General features: G+C 46.3%; 1 protein-coding gene across 6 annotated transcripts in view; it reads right to left on the bottom strand.

Annotated features, from left to right (window-relative positions):
• MCCC2 (methylcrotonyl-CoA carboxylase subunit 2) overlaps nucleotides 1-22,977 on the bottom strand; it is a 62,005-nt gene that overhangs the window by 34,441 nt on the left and 4,587 nt on the right. For 5 of the 6 annotated variants that reach the window (XR_009222560.1, XR_009222556.1, XR_009222562.1 and 2 more), the window contains exons 2-6: nucleotides 18,998-19,064; nucleotides 15,296-15,380; nucleotides 13,725-13,826; nucleotides 5,899-6,026; nucleotides 4,824-4,936 (exon numbers count right to left, since the gene is read on the bottom strand). Coding sequence is in view for 3 of the 6 variants with exons in the window: in XM_058558351.1 (XP_058414334.1) it covers nucleotides 4,824-4,936; nucleotides 5,899-6,026; nucleotides 13,725-13,826; nucleotides 15,296-15,380; nucleotides 18,998-19,064 (495 nt within the window). In the remaining 3 variants the exon portion in view is untranslated. Of the gene's footprint in view, nucleotides 1-4,823; nucleotides 4,937-5,898; nucleotides 6,027-13,724; nucleotides 13,827-15,295; nucleotides 15,381-18,997; nucleotides 19,065-22,977 lie in introns of those variants that run through there. The other variant, XM_058558665.1, reaches the window with a different exon arrangement.

The raw sequence follows: 22,977 nt of genomic DNA, 5'->3' as shown, positions 1-22,977 counted from the left end.
GCAAAGATTACAAAATAACAGCCTATGACCGTTGAGAGACATGCATCTGAGAAATAAGCGGATAAATGGGTTTACAACGGGCAAGATTAATAACGTGAAATAAAAACCAACCTTGGGGAGGGAAACAGGAACTGGCCACGAGGAAGCTGGTTCTCACCATCAAAACGCACACACAACATCACCAGAGTACAAGTGACTGCTTTGTATAGCAAAGTACCAAAACTGTTTTCATCAGTCTAGCTGCACCAGAGTCTTCCATAAATAATAAAACATACATCAAACACAGGGACTAGAACTACTCAGTATGTGGGACATCACTCCAGTAGTTAGCTGTAAGGAGTTTGGGTCCTCCAATACATTGAGTAAGGACCTCCTCAGGGAATGTGTGAGGATGTAAACACTAATCTCAAGTGGCTTAGAGCCTGGTAAGGGAAAATTAGTCAGCACATACCTAGATAAAAGGGATAAAGGCACGGGGCCGGCCTGGTGGCGCAAGAGGTTAAGTGCGTGAGCTCCGCTGCGGCGGCGTGGGGTTCGCAGATTCGGATCCCGGGCGCGCACCAATGCACCGCTTGTCAAGCCATGCTGTGGCGGCGTCCCATATAGAGTGGAGGAAGATGGGCACAGATGTTAGCCCAGGGCCACTCTTCCTCGGCAAAAAGAGGAGGATTGGCAGATGTTAGCTCAGGGCTGATCGTCCTCACAAAAAACAAAAAAAAAAAAAAAGGGATAAAGCCAGGAGCGAGGTGTAGCTCCAGAAGCACGGGGGCAGGAGGAAGAAAAGATTCCTCCCGGCAGGGGACCCGGGGAAGCTCTCTGGCGAGGGTGTCGTGAGATGCGCCTTGGAAAGTGGGCTGGAGACTCAGACCCCAAGGTCTAAGGGGGGAAGGAGGGCCTGGCCTGGACCTGAGCAGACGTCGTACAGGGCCGTGGTGCACAGTGAAGAACAGAGAGCCGTGTGCACACAGGGTAGAAAGTCAGGGTGGAGGCAGACCGCATGAGGCCTTAAGTACCAGGCGAAGTCTGACGCTGGCGTCACAGAAACGATGGTTTGGAAGCAGGGAACCAGAGGAGAAGTAACCTTGCAGTAAAGTGCGCAGTGGACACAAAAGGAGAGACCAGGCGGTCAGGAACACTGGTGGGCGAGGCCTGTGCCGCAGCACAGCTGGTGATGAAGCCCTGGAACCACCCACGGCGCCGGCAAGAGGAGAGGAACGGAGCTGAGAGGCTCAGTCCAAAGAGAAAACTCAAGTGACCTTCGTTCTTCAAAGGTCCATGATGTGTGATCATGCGTCCAGCAACAGAGGAGCTCCTGGGGATACAGAAGTAAGGAAGATACACATATTTCACCTAAAAGGATCAACTAGGGGAAAAGCAGAGAAGAGTCAAGGATGACGTCAACGTCGCAGTCCTAGGGAAAGGGAAGAAGGAAGGACCACCAACACGAACAGGAGCAGGTGAGGGCAGAGGAGCGTAGAGCGAAGGTGCTCCACGTTTGGTGGGGCCTACAGAACCAGCAGGAAGCGTGTGAGGACAGCAGAAGCCCCGAGGCAAGCAGGACGGGGCAGGCCACAGCAACCACGGTCCTGTCGCCAAGTTTCATCAGAGCATCACGGACAAGTTCTTGGGCGGAGGTGGGAGGACTGAACGAGCAGCTGGGAGAAGAATGAGGGAACACCAGGGCATGAAGCTAAAGAGAATCTCAAGAGCGGGAACAAACGCCAACACCGCCGAGACGGAGAGGTTGTGCGGAGGCAGACCTGGTGTGTGCCTCACTCCCTCGGGGGCAGGGAGGGCGGAAGGAGAGGGGGCGCCAGGGGCGAAGGCACTGGGCCAATCCTAGGAAGGCTGCCAACCCCAGAAGGAGAGCCGCTTCAAGGAGCAGCAGAGCTAGAAAAGGCCCTTTTCTTGTGGCGTTACTTCTGGTGCTTTTCCTTTTTCTTTAAAAACAGAGGCGGTCAACAGGATTACCGTCTGGGAGGAAAACAGCGGATGAGAAACACTCAAGTCAAAGAGAAGCAGGTCTAAGTGACGACGCACAAGGAGGGGCGGCACCAGGATTATAAACGACAGGTCCAGCCTGGGCAAGAGGGACAAGGCTTCCGGGGAGAAGGGAGGAAGACAGCAGCAAGCCGTGTCTTCTAAGGAGGAAGAGCCCTCACAGTCGCCAGACCTTCTCTGCAGAGCATGAAGAAGGAGCCTCAGTGCTCATGCCAGGTTCAGAGTTCACACGTCGGGGAAAAGATGAGAACTACCACCACGGAGACGAGAAAACAGTAACAATTAGAAATTCTTCTCGGGGCAGCCCCGTGGCTTAGCGGTTAAGTGCGCATGCTTTGCTACTGGCGGCCTGGGTTCGGATCCCCGGCGCGCACCGACACACCGCTTCTCCGGCCATGCTGAGGCTGCGTCCCACATACAGCAACTAGAAGGATGTGCAACTATGACATACAACTACCTACTGGGGCTTTGGGGAAAAAAAAGGAGGAGGATTGGCAATAGATGTTAGCTCAGAGCCAGTCTTCCTCAGCAAAAAGAGGAGGATTGGCACAGATGTTAGCTCAGGGCTGATCTTCCTCACAAAAAAAAAAAAAAAAGAAATTCTTCTCAATTCTGAGAGCTTCATAAGGACATAGGAAGGTAAACCTTTACCCTAAACTTCCCACTGGAGTAAAGTAGAAAAAATAAATGCAAAGAGAAGGGCCTTTATCTATCTATCTATATATATATAAATACTGATGTCAAAACTTTTAGGAAACAAAAATAAAACAGGCCAGAGGAAGGCATCCAGGCAAATACCCGTCAGACACTTTAGACTTTGATCACAAGCAGGTGTTGCTTATTCAAAAATACTCGACACTTGTCGAGTAACTTTAAAAAGCCCTGGTTTTAAAGCACTTGGAGATTTATGTTCCACAGAAGCAGAGACCCTGCCTGGTCTTACTCACCAGCACAGGGCCTCGCTCACAAAAACACCTGTTACATGTTGGCTGATGTTTTACACAGAGCCCACAAAAGCTACATGAACAGAAACACAGAGCAAGGAATAAGCACACAAGGTGACAGAGGTCTACAGTGGGTCGAATGGTCGCCCCCAAAAATACACCCACACCCGAATCCCCAGAACCTATGACTGTGACCTTATTTGGAAAAAGAGTCTTTGCAGATGTGATGAAGTTGAGGCTCTTCAGATAAGATGACTCTGGATTACCTGGGTCGGCCCTAAATCCAGTGACAGCATCCTCACGAGAGAAGGGAAGACACACAGAGGGAGAAGCCACACGAAGACGAGGCAGAGACTGGAGGGATGCAGCCACAAGCCCAGGGACGCCTGGAGCCCCTGGAGCTGGAAGAGGCAGGAAGGGAATCTGCCTTAGAGCCTTCTGAGGGAGCACAGCCCTGCTGCCGCCTCGCCCTCAGACTTCTGGCCTTCAGAACTTGAGAGAGTCAATTGCTGTTATTCTAAACGACCCAGTCTGTGGTAATTTGTTATGGCAGCCCTAGGAAACTAACACAAGGTTAGTACAGCTCCCTAAATTACACTACCAGATTAAGTGGGCTACTTTCCCCTGTAAAACGAGAGATCACAATAGGAATTTCTTACCACGTAATGGAAGGGCCATCTGTGCAGAAGTGAGCACAGCAGAAGCTTCTGTTCAGATACACGAAGCAGAGGTAGGCAAGGTCACTACGTCGTCACAGCAACAGACCACAGGGACAGCAAATAAAGAAGAGAGGCGTACTAACTGCAAGTGAAGACTAGTTAACCAGAATATTAATAAAAATACCACAAACTGAAGAAATCCAATGACGAAACATAAAGGGGCACCATCAGTATTATGAAGTATTTCAAACACGCAAAAAAGAAGAGAATAATTAAATAAATATCCTTTCACCTAATTCCCAGTCTTAATAAATCTTGACATTTGGCCAGGTTTTTTTTTTTTTTTTATAATTTTATTTATTTATTTTTCCTCCAAAGCCCCAGCAGATAGTCGTATGTCATAGCTGCACATCCTTCTAGTTGCTGTGTGTGGGACGCGGCCTCAGCATGGTCGGAGAAGCGTTGCGTCGTTGCGCGCCCGGGATCCGAACCTGGGCCGCCAGTAGCGGAGCGCGCGCACTTAACCGCTAAGCCACGGGGCCGGCCCTGGCCAGGTTTTTTTAAAGGAATAAAATCCTTCAGACACAGCTGAAGCCTCTATCCACCCCCACAGACCCTCTCACCTCCCTCCCACGGCAAAGGTTCCACTGTTGGTAAAGCTGAGTGTATCACCCCACACGTATGTTCAGACATAAATAATAGATTATTTGATGTATTTAACATTTACACAAACAGCAATTGGCTATACATTTAGTCTAGTATTTTTTTTACTCGACATATTTTTTGAGACATATTTTTACGTTGATGCATACAATTCTAGTTCATTCATTTTAACAGCTCAGAATTGTATTATTAATCTCCCACTATGGTGACTCAAGTTGTCCTCTAACTGGCTGTAACAAACAATGCCACGGTGAACTTTCTTGTACACGTCTCCTCATCCATGTACTAGAGTTTCTGCAGAACGTGGTCCTAAAAAAGCAATCACTCAGTGCCCTTTCTTTTTAAAAACTCTTTTCCTTCGATGAATAACCTTTATTACAGTATAAGAGTATTCCCATAATTAACAGCAGAATCTGACTGGAGATAAAATCTTAAGATACTTTCTGTGGAAAACAACTAAATTCTGTATTAAATTCTGTTTTAAGTCATCCCAGAGTATCTAGTTGGCAAACACATTTGGAGCCAAAAGCAGTATATCTCATGAATGAGAAATTACCTGTGTAATATTTTTAGACGACATAATCGCCTGATTATAGAATATGCGGCCGAAGTGATCTCGATCTGGAAACACATCTGCTTGCCGACGCAGGTGCGCCCCTCCTGAATCAACTGAAGACGAGGAAATGAGTTGGTAAGTCATCTCCAAGAACAAAGTGTGCTGTACATGGGAAGACTCGAGTGAGCGACCGCATCGGTTCTTAATCACCCTCACAAAGCACCTGCCCATCTTTCTGAACTATCACACAGCCTCTCTCCCCGATCCCCCAACACAGCCACAAGGATTCCTGTTTTCCTCAAACCCATTAGGCTCTCCTCCCTCTGCGCAAAATTCCACTTAAGAAATGTTTAGGACATTCTCTCCTTTGAGGATTAGCTAAAGCTAATAGGGCACGGCCCCCCAAGCAGCAGGGCCGCATGGGCTCCTACACCTGCAGAGCAGTTCACACTGTGAGTCAGCCCAAGAAATTCACCTCCACAGAAGAAAGCATCTCTCCCATCAGTACCTGCTCAGATGCTCACACGGGAGAACAGTATACGCCAGAGTTCTACCAAACTAAACCAAATTCCAGGACGTGCCCATTTTAAACTGGTTCTTTTTGAAACATCCTTAGATTTAAATGTATTTTAATTTCAAATACAAACTTACTTTCATTGAAAATTAAATTTCTTTATATTACATCTGCTCAAATTATATACATATTCAAGCATTTAACATAGTACCCGGCACTCAAGAATCCATAAATATTAGCTAGTATTTTTTCATAGTTTGAACCCATTATGGCTCTTAGAAAAACAAAATATATGAAAGAAAAAAACCCCACACAGTGTAGAGAAAAACTGGCAGATACCAAAATATCACCAGGAGTTATTCCTCAGTGATATTATCATGGGTAGCTCTTGTTTACTTTTTCTCCCAGAGTTTTTAGCAAAGAACATGCATTTCTTTTGTAATTATGGGAGAAACCAGCAGTTTTTTAAAATACCCGTTGATAAAGTCACACACGTAGCCTTCTAGGTGGTCTGGATCTCTCCAGCTAATAACAGTTTACTTCACTGCGCTCGTGACTTGCCCAGGTAGATGCAGGGGAGCCTGTTCTGCAGCGCGATCTCTTGTGCCCGCACATGCTTCTTCACCGTCACTGGGTAGTAGATACCTCCCTTGACGGTGGCATCATTGGCCACAATCATGCATTCTACTCTGAAAAACAGAAATTTCATTGGAAAGAGAGTATGAGAGATGTCTTCAAAGTAAAGGCCAATCTACATCTCATTAAACCTCCCAGACAACCTGCAGCTTCTACTACAGGTGACCAACGACAGTCCTCGGCAGACAATCTTATGACATAAAAGCAAACTCTGATCACGGTTTGCATACGCATTTATGTAATACAAAATGATCATTTTTGACAAGTTTACAAACTCATACTTGATTTTTAAAGAGTCATCACCCTATATTAGTAGTGGAAATCTAACACCCTAAGCCACATTTCATAATGATTCTTTGAATGAAAGGGTCCTAACAACATAATTCAAAAAAAAAAATCCAAGTCTCAAGGGTGAGGAAATCCCTCATAATACACCTTCAAAATTTCCTTTGAGGAAGGTAATTTGCAAAACTGAAAACTGATCCATCAAGAGTATTTATTTTTCGTATTTTCAAAAGTTCTTCACATTACTGCCATATGCTTTTCTATAAAACTGAACGAAGTTTAAAATACATTTATTTAGGGGCCATCCCCGTGGCTTAGTGGTTAAGTCCACGAGCTCCGCTACTGGTGGCCCAGGTTTGGATCCCGGGCGCGCACTGATGCACCGCTTATCCGGCCATGCTGAGGTGGCGTCCCACATACAGCAACTAGAAGGATGTGCAACTATGACATACGACTATCTACTGGGGCTTTGGGGAGAAAAAGGGAAAAAAAGGAGGAGGATTGGCAATAGATGTTAGCTCAGAGCCGGTCTTCCTCAGCAAAAAGAGGAGGATTGGCATGGATGTTAGCTCAGGGCCCATCTTCCTCACACACACACAAAAAAAATACATTTATCTTGCTTAAAATAACAGATGCAAACTTTAAAACAGTATGTTGAAAACAAATACTACAGTGAGGCATCAGTGGTGCCCTTTCTCACCAAAACCAGTTTGCTGGGCATCAGGGCTCACAAGTAACACCCAGGAGGAGGGTGGTGAATGAAGATGGTCAGTGAGGGAAACTGCTTCACTCTGCCAGGACCGACAGTGTGTTCTTTACAGAATGTAAGCTTGATCCCGGCTGAACACCAGGCTGATGTGAGGGAAGCCATATTGTAGAAAAGAAAGCATATTGTAACTTCGAATGACCTCTGATTAACTAATCCAGACGTGCTTTGTGGATCTTACGGCCCCTCCCAGCTGCTGTAAGTTCATAACTTTGTTCTCTTGAGTTCCTTAGCAACGTGATAACCCCTGGGCAGAGAGTCTATGCTGACAGCCATCATCAACAACAACTGAAAGATCAGGGTATAGGGCGTTGCTCCAGTCTCTGATGCGTATCCAGTAAAACAAAAGAATATCAGGAACTAAGCCCAGATGTCTGCTCCCACCAGCAGGCCCCCTATATAACTGGCCTGTAGTCTGTTCTGTAAGATGGTTCTTTTGGACATGAGTCAGCCATCTTCCCCCTTGCTAGCAAGCTGTAATCAAGAACCCTTTCTCTCCTATCACCTTGCCTCTTGACTACTGGCATGTCTTGCGGGGGGCAGACGAACCCCCTTTGGGCCATAACAAGCTTCTTTACATGTACGATGTTTTGTTCTCTCACTTCATATTCTCTAGAATTCTAAAACACCACTCACTGAGTCCCTGTTGAGGACAGAGAACAGCACGGAGCGCGGGGCCCTGGGATGCTGTGCTTCTCCTACCAGGGCACGTGGCCTGCGGCACCCACAAGAGAACAGGGCTCCTCTCCTTTGAGCATCCATTTTATTCACTAGATCATGTAAAGCCTTTTTCCACATGACAATTAACATTTTATAGAGTGGAATGCAAATTTTTAATGACTTTAACATTAAACAAACTAGACTTCAAAGGGAATTAGGCTGTGGCGAGCTGCTCCCACTCCTGGTCCTGGTGGGCACCAGAAGAGCCTGAGGAGGCCAGGCTGTGAAGCCAGACAAAGGCAGGCGAAAGCTCTGGCTCTGCCACCAGCTAGATGTGTGACCTTGGATGAGAGAGAGCCACTCTCACTCGTCTGTTAAAAAGTCACAGACATGTTACAGAATGAGAAATAAAATTAGTCTACAAAAATAGTGCATTGTACGTCTATTGGTTTCGTCTGCCCAGCATCTATTAGTGTGGCAACAGAACCAAACTTTCTTCAGAAACTGCCTCCTCTCTATTTTTAATCCATGTGGGTCAAGCACACTGACCCCAAAGCCTGTCTTCAAAGGCACAAGAACCAGGCCTTTCTAGTCAGGGTCCGCACTGGCTCAGCAGTGGGACTGGGCCCCATCAGGAACTACCTCCTTAGGAACTTCGCTCCCACTGCAGCTGCTAAGCTTATAGAACAGAACCCAGGAACTGCCTATGGCGTGCTCTGCCTCCGGGCCTAGGAAGCCAAACTTATCAGTTAAGAGAGTCAATAAGTTCTCTTTTTTTGCTTAAACAAGTTTGAGCATCTATCATTTGCCAGAGAAACAGTGCTGACAATATATTCAACCCTACTATTTATGTAAAAAGGTCTATTTAAATTACAATGAAGTACTACTTTATACCTATTAAATGAGTGAATTCTTTTCCAGTCATAATATCGAATACCAGAGCAGCCCTAGTGCAGAGATAAAATCAGTCTTTCCCCAGCCCCTTGGCCTCTTGGCGCCACGCACAGGAGCCTCATGAGCTAAAATAAAATGCACACACTCCATGTGGAACTCTGGATAATGACTCCATTCACAGAAAACAACTTAAGAGCTGGCGTCCATGAGGAGATTTTTTATTACAAGTTTAAAATGTGCAGTGGAATTAAACCAGGCTGAGCTCTGACCCCCAGCTCTTCATCTATTTGGTATCTCTGTGGAATAAGGAGGATTCCAGCCCAACTCTCAACCAGAGAAAACAAAACACAGTATTATCCTGCAGGTGTGACACAATTTCACAACCTCACTCTGGAAATAACCACAACAGATGATTTGGCCTATAAATTAATTCCTGTCGTTATTCAACAAATACTCGACGTGCCACATCCCGTTGCAGGTCACGGGGACACAGGGTGAACCAGGAGGGCGACGTGCCGCCTGACTTCGTAGAGCCTCTACTCTGGGGCAGAGGCTCAGTCGGGGGAGGCCAGCAACAACCAACAAACGCCCAAGATAATCTCTGACTGTAGCACTACGAGAAACAGTAAAACAGGGTAACACAACATGTACAGTCATTGTGTGATTATCAGTCACTTTCAAACAACATAAAACAAAACAAGGCACCCGCGGTGGGGGCTGCATCGGGACAGACGACCAGGAACAGCAACGGCAGCCCGTACTTACAGGGCAGGCACCACGCACCACGTACTGTGCTAAGGCTTTCGGGACACAAGGTAACCCATTTTACAGACGGGAAAACAGGCAGAGAAATTAAACCACATGCCCGGGGTCACCAGCTAACAAGGGGTGAAGCCAGGCTTGCGTCCAGGCAGCCTGGCTCCAGAGTGCACCCTCCTAAGCAGGGGCCAAGGGAAATCTGAATGGAGACCTGAATGACGAGAAGGAGCTGCTGTTCCAAGAGCAGGTGAAGAACACCTCGTGCAGAGCAAAGCGCTTGAGTATAGGCCCTGAAGCAAAAAGCAGTTCAGCGTGTTCAAGAAACAGCCAGACCAGGGGGCGACCGAGTTATAAATAAGGGTGAGGTGAGGAGAGCGGGCAGACAGCAGATCCCGTAGGACATGAAGGCCCTGGTAAGGGACCTGAGTGTGCAGAGAGAAGGGCTGCAGCTCACTACTCTTCAGCCAGTTTCCATCTGAGGCAAGCAGTCCCTGATTCTAAACTGGTTATAAATAGATGCCATATAACAAGTTTTCTCCAAGTTTCCTGGTGTCTACTTCAGAACTTACCATGGAGTCTAGACCAACATCTCCAGCATTACTCAAATGTGTAAAAGGGCAATAAAGGTATAAAAGAATTTAATGACTTTAGCGGTGTGGCTCTGACAGTCCAGGCTGAAACTACCAATGACCATGGTGTAAAGAATAGGGACTCAACTGCTCATTCACTCACAACCGCCTGGCTGCTCTCGGTACCCCGAGTGCCAACTGCCCTGCGCACCTCTTGAGGAATGGGTGTTTCTCTTCTTTTTCTTGTTTCTATGTAGCTGAGCCACGTTCCTAAAGAAGCGGGGTGAGGGTGGGACGATCTTACCCTGTCCAGCCTAGGAAGGTCTGGCGGGACATTACTCATGTCAAGTCAAGTAAATGACTTGAGAACTGCAAGCACAGAGCAAAATTCATAGGCCGCCAAGAGTAAATGTTGGGGTTTAATGTTGTCATTTTAGGAAATATTATATTATTCCTAGTTTATGACTACAGCCTCACTTTTTTCTACTAACTTCAGTCTTATTCTTAATTTACACTGTCTTCTGCTATTTCATGACCCTTTTTGAATAGCTGTAACTGTTTATTGGAATTAGATGGGATGCAAATAAAGCAAAAACAAAAACACCTGGTACATTTATAACATGGTGAATACCGATAGCAAGTAAAACAGCCCACATTTTCAAAAGATTTGTATCAACTGCCATAAAAACATTAGTCCATCTAAATATTGCCACTTCTGGGGACTGAAGAAATAATTAAGAACAGGAAAATACTATCTGCACGAAGATGTCCATTCATTACACTGCTTTAGAATGGCGAAAATCGGGGGAAGCACAAGTGTCTAACAACAGGTATATGGTTACAAAGTGACAGCACAAGACAAACCAATAAAAGTCTTAAATATCAAAAAAAGTTTGCTTAAATAAGTGAAATAGCAAAGCACTAAATTCTATCTGTGACATGATCATAAGTACATAAAAGGTACATTCATTCAAGAAATATATGTTGGGGGCCCAGCCCCGTGGCCAAGTGGTTAAAGTTCAGTGCGCTCCGCTTCAGTAGCCCAGGTTCACAGGTTCAGATCCTGAGCACAGACTGACTCCACTCACCAGCCATGCTGTGGAGGTGTCTCACATACAAAAAAATAAAGGAAGATGGGCACAGACGTTAGCTCAGGGCGAATCTTCCTCAGCAAAAAAAAAGAAACATATGTTGGGGGCCGACCCGTTGGAGTAGTGGTTAAGCTCGCACGCTCCGCTTAGGTGGCCCAGGGTTGGTGGGTTCAGATCCTGGGCGCCAACCTACACTACTCATCAAGCCATGCTGTGGCAGTGTCCCACATACAAAACAGAGGAAGACTGGCATGGATACTAGCTTAGGGACAATCTTCCTCAGCAAAAAAAAAAAAAAAAAAAAAAAGGAAATTTACATTGAATGCCTATCACCTGCCACGCAGTGGTCCAGGCACCAGAGTTGAACACGACAAAGCCCCTGCCTTCACCAAGTGTAGACGCCAGTGGAGGAGGAAGACAGTGAAGAAACAACCACAAACCAGTACACAAGATCATCACAGCACCGCAGGTACAGTAATGCAAGTAAACAGGACGCTGTGACCAGTGACCAGAGCTGGCCCAGATGGGAACGTCTGGGAAAGCCTCTGAGAAGGGGGCGTCTGAGCTGAGAGATCAAGGAAAATGAGAAGTCGGCAACTTCACAGGGGAATAAAAGGACAAAAGACCTTTTCCTGGGCCAGAAAAAATTGATAGGTTCAAAGAACTCTCAGAAAGCCAATGAGGCTACAAAAAAGTGGTAGGAAACTAAGTTAAAGAGGGAGCAGGAGCCAGATCATGTAGGACGCTGTAAGCCATAACCACGCACACAGAGGACAATTGGACTCCGAGAGCAATGGAAGCAGGTGGAAGGTTTCAAGCAGGGCAATTCACGATCTGAGTTGCATTTTTAAAGATCGCCTTGGATGCTCTGTGGAAAACTGATCACAGGGAAGCGGCAGAAGGAGCTGCTAGACCAGGCAACCGGCCCGTGCAGGAGACGAGGTGACACGAGGCGGCGGAAGTGGGAGGAGCGGGGGGACCTGAGTACATTCCTGGGGCCTCACGAGACTTCTGGACCAACAAGACTTCCTGAAGGACTGAAGGACAAGGCCACAACTAGAGAGGAACCAGAGCATTAAGATGTTTGATGTGTTAGACGACAGATTTGGGCGAATGTGTTTCCCGTGATTCTGATTCTTGCTATAATGTGCATTTTGCAATAATCTAAAACAACTTCTTTATATCCCATAAATTCTCATCACTTTCCTATCTACTATTCCTATTTTGTGCTAAAAATAATAGTGTTTAATAGGCATCACTCATGAAGCTGTTACCATGCGCCAGGCACCCTTCTACACATGCTCCCTGACTCATTTACTCTTCGCATTCAGTCTTCACAATCCTCTACAGTAGCTACTATTATTATTCCATTTTATAACGAATCACATTTTACAGGTGAGGAAACACAGGTACTGAGAGATCAAGCAATTTGCTAAAGGTCAAACCGCTACAAGACGGAGCCAGGATTCTCACTGAGGCCGATGACTCCTGAACCTGCACGATTGCCAAGTGCTACACTATTTCCCTCAAGTCGAGAATTTTATAAACAGAACAAGGCAAGACAATAAAGATAAAAAACATAATAGCAGATGCACAGGAAAAGGAGAAGAACATGCTCCAACACGCTGACAGTCATCATGACTGGAGGTGTAATTGAGATAATTCTCCTACTTAATTATGTATTCTGTATGAATTTAACTATACTAAGTTTATCATTTTTTTAAAAAGGTTTATTTTTAAGTGTCCCCTAAGACTCCAAGAAAAAAATGTCTCCACATTGGGTAACTACTAAGCAAATCACAATTGGCAGAGAGCCATGGGGGAGGTCTGGGCGTAAAGAAAGGAAGCACGGAGGAATCAACAATGGGGACTGGCTCCAGGTGCGCAGGTCACAGGGAGAGGGTGGAGACACAAACATCTAAAACCAGCATCTGAGTCAAAGGAATTATATCAGGCAGAGTCCAACTGCCTAAGGTCAAAGGCAAGCTTTGCCAGTGGCTTGACCTTGGAAGGTATTGAACTCTCTAAGCAGGTTTCCTTACCTGCAAGAGGGGGATGACTCGAAGAGTACCCACTCCCAGAGCTGCAGTGCAGCAGTGGAGATTAAGACCACTGATCACGGGGCAATTGTTACCAGCTCGCCAGCATGCTAACTGTGCAGGGAACGGGAGATCGTACAGGAATATGCACAAATACATTTAACGCCAACCGACTGAGACAGCCTGAGTCTGCAGAGCTTCTCCAATGCCAGCATTCAGAACCTGGAGGGCTTATTAAAGCACCAATCTCGGGCCCACTCCCAGAATTTGACTTAATACTTCTTGGGAAGACCCGATAATCGGCATTTCCAACAAGTTCTCAGGTGACACTGATGCTCCCTGGGGACCACACTTGGAGGACCACTCCTCTAAGACAGTGGCTTTCAGCCTAGGTGTGGAGAGATGGCTGGGGAGCCCTGGAGAACCACACAAGCCACACCCTCACTGGAGAGTCTGATTAACTAGGGAGCTCAGGATTGGATCCCCAGCATCTTTGCTGGGGGTTTCCCTTCAAGTGTCGTCTCTAAAGCTCCACAGATGAGTCTAACACGTGTCTGGGCGGGAAGCCTCAGTCCTAAATAACACCAACAGCACAGAACTTGCACGCTGACATGCACAGCAGTGAGCGCTGGACGCTGCGCCCCATGAGTCTTCCTCCCGACCCCGGGGTCGAGTGCAGAACACTCACCCAGAGACTCTCCCGATGCCTGTAATAATGCCACCTGCCGGGACCACCTCGTCATCATACAACTGGTAACCTGCAAACTGGGATAATTCCAGAAACGGAGACCTGAGTGGAAGAAAGGATGTTGCTCGAATTAATGTCATTTTAAAAAATCATATTTAAACAGTTACACATGGAAAAGATTTTTTCTTTAAGGGGGCAACGTTTCAAATACACATGTTGTACACAAAACCCATAAAAATAAGAATATCTAAAACAAAATCCAATTTTAAAAATAAATAAATAAAAATTTGGGCGATGTATATGGTATAGCCATACAACAGAACACTAGGTACTTATTTTAAAAGATGTTGTACAAATGTATTTATTAACACAGAAAGAATAGCACTAACACTTAAGCAGCACTTACCATGTCCCCGGCTCTCTTCCAGGAGCTTCAGAAACACTAACTCACTTACTCCTCAGAACAACTCTGGGTGGATCCTATTATGATACCCACTGACTAACAAGGAGACTGAAACACAGGCACTAAGTCACTTGTCTAAGGTGCCACACTAGGCAGTGGCAGAGCTGGGCTGTAATAACAACCTGGCCCAGGCCCCAGGCTCTCAATCACTGTGATTCTCTCTCACTCACTTAAATGTTCATGATACATTAAGTGGGAAAAGAGGAGTGATAAAACAACACATTTAGTCTGATTCCATTTAACATATGTGTCTGACACATGCATACAAACGTACACAAGGACATGCACCAGGTGTGCACAGCGTCTGTCTCCAGGCTGGCACACGTGCACGTCACAGGAAAAGCCCCTGTGGGCTTCATTGCTCCCTCCAACTGGTCCTGGGGCCTCCACTGTTGCTGCCCACAGCCTGCTCACAACACAGCAGCCAGAACAACTCCAACAAACACAAGTCAACTAGATCTAATGGTCTCCTGTTCAAAATCCCACCAGGTCTCCCCATTTCTCTCAGAGTAAAAGCCAAAACTCCTACACTGCCCACAAGGCTGACGAAATCTGACCCATCTCTCACTCCTCTCCCCTCACTCCCTCCACTCTGACCTCCTGTCTCCTTCAGCATGTCGGACACACTCCCACCTCAGACCCCTTGCACTGGCCACTCTCTGCCTGCAACACTCCCCAAGTTATCTACAGGGCCATCTCTCTTCCCTCCTTCCAATCTTTGCTCAAATGTCACCACCTCAGTAAGGCCTATCCGAACCACCTCATTTGAAGCTGCAACGGGACCCTCATCTCCCTCTCCCCACTCTGGGCCACCTTTTCCTTCTCCCATGACATTCACCACCTTCTGACGTACTATCTACTTTACAACACTCATCATTTATATTCTGCCCTCCTGCTGCTACAACCTAACCCCAGCAGGGCCGGGGGCTCCGTCCATTTTGTTCACGCTGTATCACCAGCCCCTGGACCAGGGCCTGACACACAGGACCTCTCATCAACATTTGTCCTTCTCATAACAAGAACCAGGATTTAAAATCATTTATTCACAAAACTGTCCAGGAAAGTGCCCCAGACAGAGAGCACCAGTCAGCACTCGGTGTGTACCGACCCGGGGTCTATGAGCCCGTCGACTCTTTCTCTGGGTAACAGCTTTCCTCTCGATTTGTGGCGTTCTCGGGCTTTCTCACCCCCTCCTGTGATAAAAACATGATCAGATTAGATCAGATTGACATGACAAAAGGACTCCAATTTAACGTGATGCCAGAAAAACATAATGCTTAGTCCAAAATACTGTACCAAAATAATTAGTCCAAAATTCAGATCATTCACTCAACTTACAAGCTGCCAATTTTCTGAAGTAAAGAAACCAGAATTTTTTTAAATCCATTATCCCTGATCCCACAGTACATCATACATTTTGTAAATTCAGTAGTAATTACTTAAGGAAATACCACAGTATTTTCTCTGCAACTCATGCATTGCAAACACTGCCTCATCTCCTCCACATTTATTCAGTCCCTACCACAAATATCCAGCCCTGTACCACACGTGATGTGAAATCTGAAAAATGCCTGCCTTTATCTGTACTAGGTGAAAAGCATCATTTTAGAAATGACTTCCACAATAAGCACAGCAAAACTTACCTAAGGTGCCACTGGTGACCCATAACTTTTGAGGCCCCCAAATGGGAGAGAGTGAACGCCATATACAGCCGTTCCAAGCCCCCTCTGCTGATGTCCTGACCCAGACCATCCTCAGTGTTTGCTGCTATCGCTCCACACACAGGAAACTACAGTAACTGAAGAGCTGGGGTTCCAATGGGGCCACTGGAGGTGAGGGGTGCCCAAACCTCACCCAGCACAGGGCCCCAGCTCGGGTCCAGGCACGGAGTCCTGGTGACGTCCAACACGCACTGTCCCCCAGCACACCAGGTAACAGGACAGAGGACAGGGGACAAATTGTACCTTACACTGCTGATTTTCACTGCTGCTCAGGAATTTCACCTGAATGCACTCCGTGTCTGCTGAAATGCTCAGCTACTTAAGAAAGCTATTTAAAAAAGGTTGGGGCCAGCCCCATGGCTTAGCGGTTAAGTGCGCACGCTCCGCTGCTGGCGGCCCGGGTTCGGATCCGGGCGCGCACCGACGCACCGCTTCTCCGGCCATGCTGAGGCCGCGTCCCACATACAGCAACTAGAAGGATGTGCAGCTATGACATACAACTATCTAGGGCTTTGGGGGGGAAAAAAAAAAGGAGGAGGATTGGCAATAGATGTTAGCTCAGAGCCGGTCTCCCTCAGCAAAAAAAGAGGAGGATTAGCACCGATGTTAGCTCAGGGCTGATCTTCCCCAAAAAAAATTAAAAAAAAAAAGAGTATCATTCCAGTCATCTTCCTGAGAAGCCAGGATATTTTGCCCCTCAAATCATACCCATAGACAAAACCCACAACATTTTTAACACTATTCCCCACACCAGAACAGGGGTTCAAGAGCTGCCTGGTCAGAAAGAATGACAAATGTCCACAAACCCTCCTCCTTTATTCCCCCAGTGAGAGAGGGGAAAGTGAGAGTGGTCCAGCCAGCATAATTCACATTCATCGCTCTGCCTGCCAGCTCTCCTTCCTGAAAGCAGCACTGCCACCACCAGGGAGCTCCAGGAGCTGCCAGTCACAGCATCCTAAAGGCCTGAGTGAGCACGGGTCCTGGCTGACACGGGTACCGCAACCCCAGGCCACAGTGACTGGGCGAAGGCGTGAACATGGGACCCAACTGAACCAGTCAGAATTTTCCAGATTGGAGATGAAAAGATAGCTCTTCCCTTCAGACTGTAAACTGTACAGGGTCACCCCAGGCCTGCCGGCACCCTAGTTCCCCACCCACTGGAGAAGCCTGAGGAGAGTGAGGCCCGCACACATGCACACATCCTGAGATGAGACGGCGGGCAGAGAGTCCTGGAGGTGGTGGAGCCCCGGGTCCAGTCAACCTTGGTCTGTAACCATGGTTACAAGAACCACTAAATGCTGCTTTCTGCATTAAACAAGCTGGATTTGGATCTCTGTGACTTGAAACCAAAGAGACCGAATACAGCCATTTTCAAAATACTACTCTTAAGATATTATAAGCACCTAACGTAGAAGGAGCTCCATGAGGTTTACAGCCTTCATTTTTTCAAATTCTCCCCAGTACCCTCACAGACAGAGTGGGAGCAATTATTGCCACCTGAATGAGATCTTCGCCTCAACGGGTCCCCCACTAAGTTCCAAATCTGTTTGCTCAAGTCATGGTAAATTTTAGAAGACTGCATTGATTTTGACACTAAACCATTATAGTAAAAAAGACAGAGACCAAGATATTCCAAATTAGTTTATTTTCCGGTCCTTTCAATTAATTTGATTACTCTATTAAGTCAAAGAAGACAGAACTGTGTGCGTGGAGTGAATAACGCCTCTCATTCACAGACTACTCCTAAGTCTCAAGTTATGAAGGAGGTACTGAACATTCATGGGAGGATTAAATAACTGGACCAAAGTTGCTTAATTATTAGAATAACAAACCGGTCCAGCCCACCAGTCTCAAAATTCTGCAAAGAACCGAAACACTGACCCTGTTTCTTCCCTCACACACTGCACGAACGAACAGACAATCGGAGACGTCTCTGTTCGTCTGCCACTAATCAGGGACCCTGCCACTAATCAGGGACCCTGCCTCCATCCTTCAAGTCCTCAGAGGAAAAAGTAACATAACACTTTTATTTGAACTAGAGAGAAATCCATCAAGATGTCTCTACATCATTTCCCTAATGACTTCTACTGGGAGTTTGTCCTCTGAATGCATGAGATCACACCTAAGGATACAGCAACACTGTACAGCCACAGGTTAACAGATAAAACAGACCCATCCATGAGGATACTGCAGAGAATTCTCTTTAAACGAAGGCTATAAAATTCATATAGCCCCTTCGAAGTCAGGTACTTGTAATTTATTAAGAATCTTATTTTGAAAATGGCCTTTACGGCCAGCCCCAGAGGCCTAGTGGTTAAGTTCAGCTCACACTGCTCTGGCAACCCAGGTTCAGTTTACAGGCACAGACCTACACCACCTGTCTGTCAGTGGCCATGCTGTGTTGGCTCACATACAAAAAAAGAAGGAAGACTGGCAGCAGACGTTAGCTCAGGGCAAATCTTCCTCAGCAAAAACAAACAAAAAAGATGGCCTTTAGTTTCATGTCACTCAGCCTTCTACAGTAAATTGTTGTATACCCCAATTGTGGAGCAACAGAACATGAAGTGATATTTGTCTACACACTAATATTTTATATTCCTCCCTATACTGCAATTTCTTCCAAAATTCCAGAAGAATGTCTATTACATCCATAATTTAAAAATAGAAAATAATGATAATTTACAAAGTTTTTAGGAAATCTCATTTATTTAATTAGCAATAAACCCATATAAAAATTATTACCAAATTATATAACACAGCAGAAAATGGATAATTATGCAAAATTTAGTATATAGCATGAATATGACTAATGAACAGAGAATGTTTTAGCTGCTTCAAGTGAAACAAACATTTCAGTGTGATGCTGTGGCTGAAGCAAAACCTTAAGAAGCAATAGCTGAAAAACTGATGAATCTGAACGTGAAGCAGTGTTATATGAGCAGAACTGGCCAAGTAATCGGGAAAAATAAAATATCTGTATATCAACAAACGCAGTCTCAAAGAGTCAAAAGCTTACTGTTACCAGTTTTTCCTACAACCAGTACCTATAAAAGGACATCTTAATAACAAACAAAGAAGCACGTGTGTACCTAGTCTGATTCTCTGCGCTCGCTCGCGAAGCTGTCCGACCAGGGCTTTCATCTGCTCGTAGTTCTCCTATGACACAAACAAAGGGAGGGAGGGGGATTAATATTAGAAAGCAATTACCTCTTCTACCAAAATAGAGTGAAGGAGAACATCATTGTGTGCCAGTCCCCCGTGGTCTCAGTGCTTGGCCCCCCACCCTCCATCGGAGGGAAGATTAATTCCTGCCTGTCTCTGCTCAAGTTCTCACCACCGCCCCCTCTCTGGTCCTTCCACCCAACTCTTTCCCCTCTTTTAAAGCCTAATTCGTGTTCCATCTCATCTTCAACACTATTTCTGGCTAATCCTACTCATTTTAACTCTTTCTTCCTTAAACATCTACTGAACTTAACTGATCTCTATTTGTTTTCCTATTTAAGGAATACAAGCCCTTTGAGGGTTAGAATGCCACCTTATTTTTTCTGTCCCATCAATCACCATCCTGAGGAAATTCCGACCAATGCAGAAATGCTTACTGACAAACTACACTTAAAAACAAAGCCTGGGGGAAGAGTGGATCCTATTTTATGTTTAAAAAGGAACAAAACATGTTTGCATGTTTAGAAATTTTCTAGAGTAATATACAAGAAAATATAAACAGTGAGAAGCGGAAAAAGGGGAGAGGGACAACCTTCTCACCCTTCTGTACAGTAAATTTTGTTTGATCAGCACGTTACTTTAGCACGATACTTAGGTAGCTAATTATTTTTGAAAATTCAGAGTTTATCCCATTGACACGTTTTTTGATGCACTCTGTAATGTGGTTAACATCCCTGGTGATTTAATTCCTTCTATGCGACACAACGCTAAGCAGCTCTCAGCTGCTCACATGAGATACATTTATAGTCTTCACAGTATCCCATATTTCCTGTTTCTACAGCTCCGAGAGCTCCTGAGGTCATGGCTTCTGCTGAACTCCCTTGCTCTGCAAAATCCAGAAAATAAAAGAGAAGCAACATAGTCTTAGGGAAAGAGCCTCTGCCTGGAGCATCTCGGTCTGTCTGCCAGCCCTGCGATGAGCCCACCAAGCCCTGCATCCAGGGGCAGAGAACCTGCTGGAAAAAGAATCTGCCTAGAACAGAGTGTCCCAACCATGGCTGGACGCTGGAATCACTGGGAAGCTTTAAAAAATAAAAACAGGGGCCTGCCCGGTGGCGGAGTGGTCAAGTTCACGTGCTCCACTTCGGCGGCCCAGGGTTCGCGGTTCGGATCCTGGGCGTGGACCAAAGCACCGCTCATCAAGCCAAGCTGTAGGCGTGTCCCATATACAAAGTGGAGGAGGACTGGCACAGATGTTAGCTCAGGGCTAATCTGCCTCACAAAAAATAAATAAATACATGAATAAAAATAAATAAATAAAAACAGACAGACACCTGGTCCCACCCCAGAGACTCTGACGGCACTGGCTGCAGCTGTGGCCTGGGCATCACACTTTCTTTTTTTCTGAGGAAGATCAGCCCTGAGCTAACATCCATGCTAATCCTCCTCTTTTTGCTGAGGAAGACCGGCTCTGAGCTAACATCTATTGCCAGTCCTCCTCCTTTTCTTCCCCGAAGCCCCAGTAGATAGTTGTATGTCTAGTTGCACATCCTTCTAGTTGCTGTATGTGGGACGCGGCCTCAGCATGGCCGGAGAAGCGGTGCCTCGGTGCGCGCCTGGAATCTGAACCCAGGCCGCCAGTAGCTGAGCGCGAGCACTTAACCGCTAAGCCACGAGGCCAGCCCTGCGCATCACGCTTTAAAAGTTCCCCAGGTGATTCAAGTATGCGACCAAAACCAGATGAACACTGGCCCACAGTCTCCACTTGTGAGTTCCCTCAGGGCAAAGATACCAGAAAGAAGCAGCTTGCTAAGAGGCAAATCCCTCTTCTTATCTTATGCCAGAACTTCTCAGATTACCATCGAGTATGTTATATTAACAGCAGGAGGCAGTGGAGGCAGAACTTTGCTCTACATTTAAGCCCAGGTTAGACCCTTTCTACGCACACTCAGCGAATGCAGCAACCCCTCACCTCGTGAACTGTCTCAGACAGAACAAAGCTCTGCGCCAGAGCACGCCTGCTCTCCAGGAGGTGGCACGAGAGCAGCCTGCGTAACGTCACGGGAAGTGCCTGAGGGACCTGGAGCAGCCCAGTACTGAGCCTCCTGGGCTGGAAACCAGGCCTCGGAAGCAAAGGCTGCGTCCTGAATCCTCTGTCAGAAGAGCCCCAGCGGAGTCTGTAAGGGAAACGTCCCCCATGGAAACCAACCACGGGGCGGACAGGAGCTCTGAGAGGGGGAGGCGGCGGCCATCTCCTGTCTGTGGCCAAGGGCACCTTCTCCGGGGGCTCTCACCCGGACCCCGGGCGGCAGCTGCCACTCTGGGATGGGGGCTACTCTGACCTCAGCCCCTGGGCTCCCCCCACGCGCTGCTCTTATTTATCACCTCTCAACACAGGGGCGAAAAAGGTCTGAATAATATGTTGCTAAGTGGAAAAGAAAGCAGATAAACTGAAGTTAATATTTTTTGCTTGTTTTGTGCTTAAGGTCTATTCTTGTCAACTTCCACACTTATTCTAGGGTTAAAAAGCCACCTAATTAAGTGTCTGAGAAACCTTGATCTGAAGAATCCCTCCTGACTGTGAAGGGCCTTCGTCAGGGCAGGCAGCCTTCTCAAATGGCCCCTGGTTTGTAATCCCACCTTCTCTCTCTGCCACTCTCAGCACAGCAATTTCTGCAATTCACAGATTAACTGATTGTTGTTTTTAACAAAAGATTTGCTCATTCTGAGTTTACAGAATTCCTGAAAGGAACCTCATCAAAACTGTTAACCCTTGTGTCTCTTCACTTTCAAGCAGTCAGGATGAAAAGAAGCCCTGAAAAGACACTGTTGGAAAAGGTACGGTTATTGTTCAACATGTCACTCCACTCAGCAAGGTATGCGAAAGGGCAACATGTTCACCTAGGGACAATCTCACTTTGTCTGTTCAAAATTGATAAGATGAAGACAAAAAGATAATTTTCAGGGACGTTATCTGGGGCTACTTCTCCAGCAAGCCCATTGTCATTATGACGTCCTAGCTCCCGCTGTCCCGCTGAGCTCAGTGACGCTGGAAAAGGAACAGATGGGCTGCACTGCAGAGTCAGAGGTTTCACTAACTTTCATGGAAATTTTCAAACATACACGAAAGCAAAAAGACTAGTATAACGAAATGCACCCAACACACTTCAACAATTATCCACAGAGGGCCAGAGCTGTTTCCTTTACGCCTCACTCTGAATAATTTTGAAGAAAATCCTAGGGGTTAAGTGCATTAAGTGCACGCGTTCCGCTGCAGCGGCCTGGGGTTCACAGGTTCGGATCCTGGGCGCGCACTGTCACACTGCTTATCAAGCCATGCTGTAGTGGCGTCCCAGATAAAGTAGAGGAAGATGGCACAAATGTTAGCTCAGAGCCAATCTCCCTGGGCAAAAAGAGGAGGATTGGCAATGGATGTTAGCTCAGGGCTAATCTTCCTCAAAAAAAAAAAAAGAAAGAAAATCCTAGACATAACACTTCATCTGTAAGTATTTCCAAATGTCCAAAAGATAAGGACCATTATCACCTATCGATTATCTGTTAATATCATCAAATATCTAGTGAGTGACGACGTTTCCCCGACTGTCAGATTTGTTCTTTACAGTCTGTGTGTAAACAGGATCCTCCAGAAGGTCTATACAGCCACAACTGGCTGAAATGCTTCCTAAGTCTTTTCTAAAATATAAGTTCTCCCATCTTTTTTGTCTTGAAATGTTCTGTTTGTCCCACAAATTTTTCCCGCAGTGCTAAATGCGTCCCCGCAGTGTCCTTCAAGAAGTGTTTCTTCCCTTGCAGATCTAGAGGCTGACAGGACTCTGGGTGCCTTTCCTTCCCTGTTCTCCCCCCAGCTCTTTAAGATTCAGCCGAGCTCCCTCCACCTGCATTCTAC

The sequence above is a fragment of the Diceros bicornis genome, chromosome 1, assembly GCF_020826845.1.
Source record: "Diceros bicornis minor isolate mBicDic1 chromosome 1, mDicBic1.mat.cur, whole genome shotgun sequence".
Classification (NCBI taxonomy): Eukaryota; Metazoa; Chordata; class Mammalia; order Perissodactyla; family Rhinocerotidae; genus Diceros; species Diceros bicornis.
This window is presented reverse-complemented; position numbering and strand designations above follow the sequence as displayed.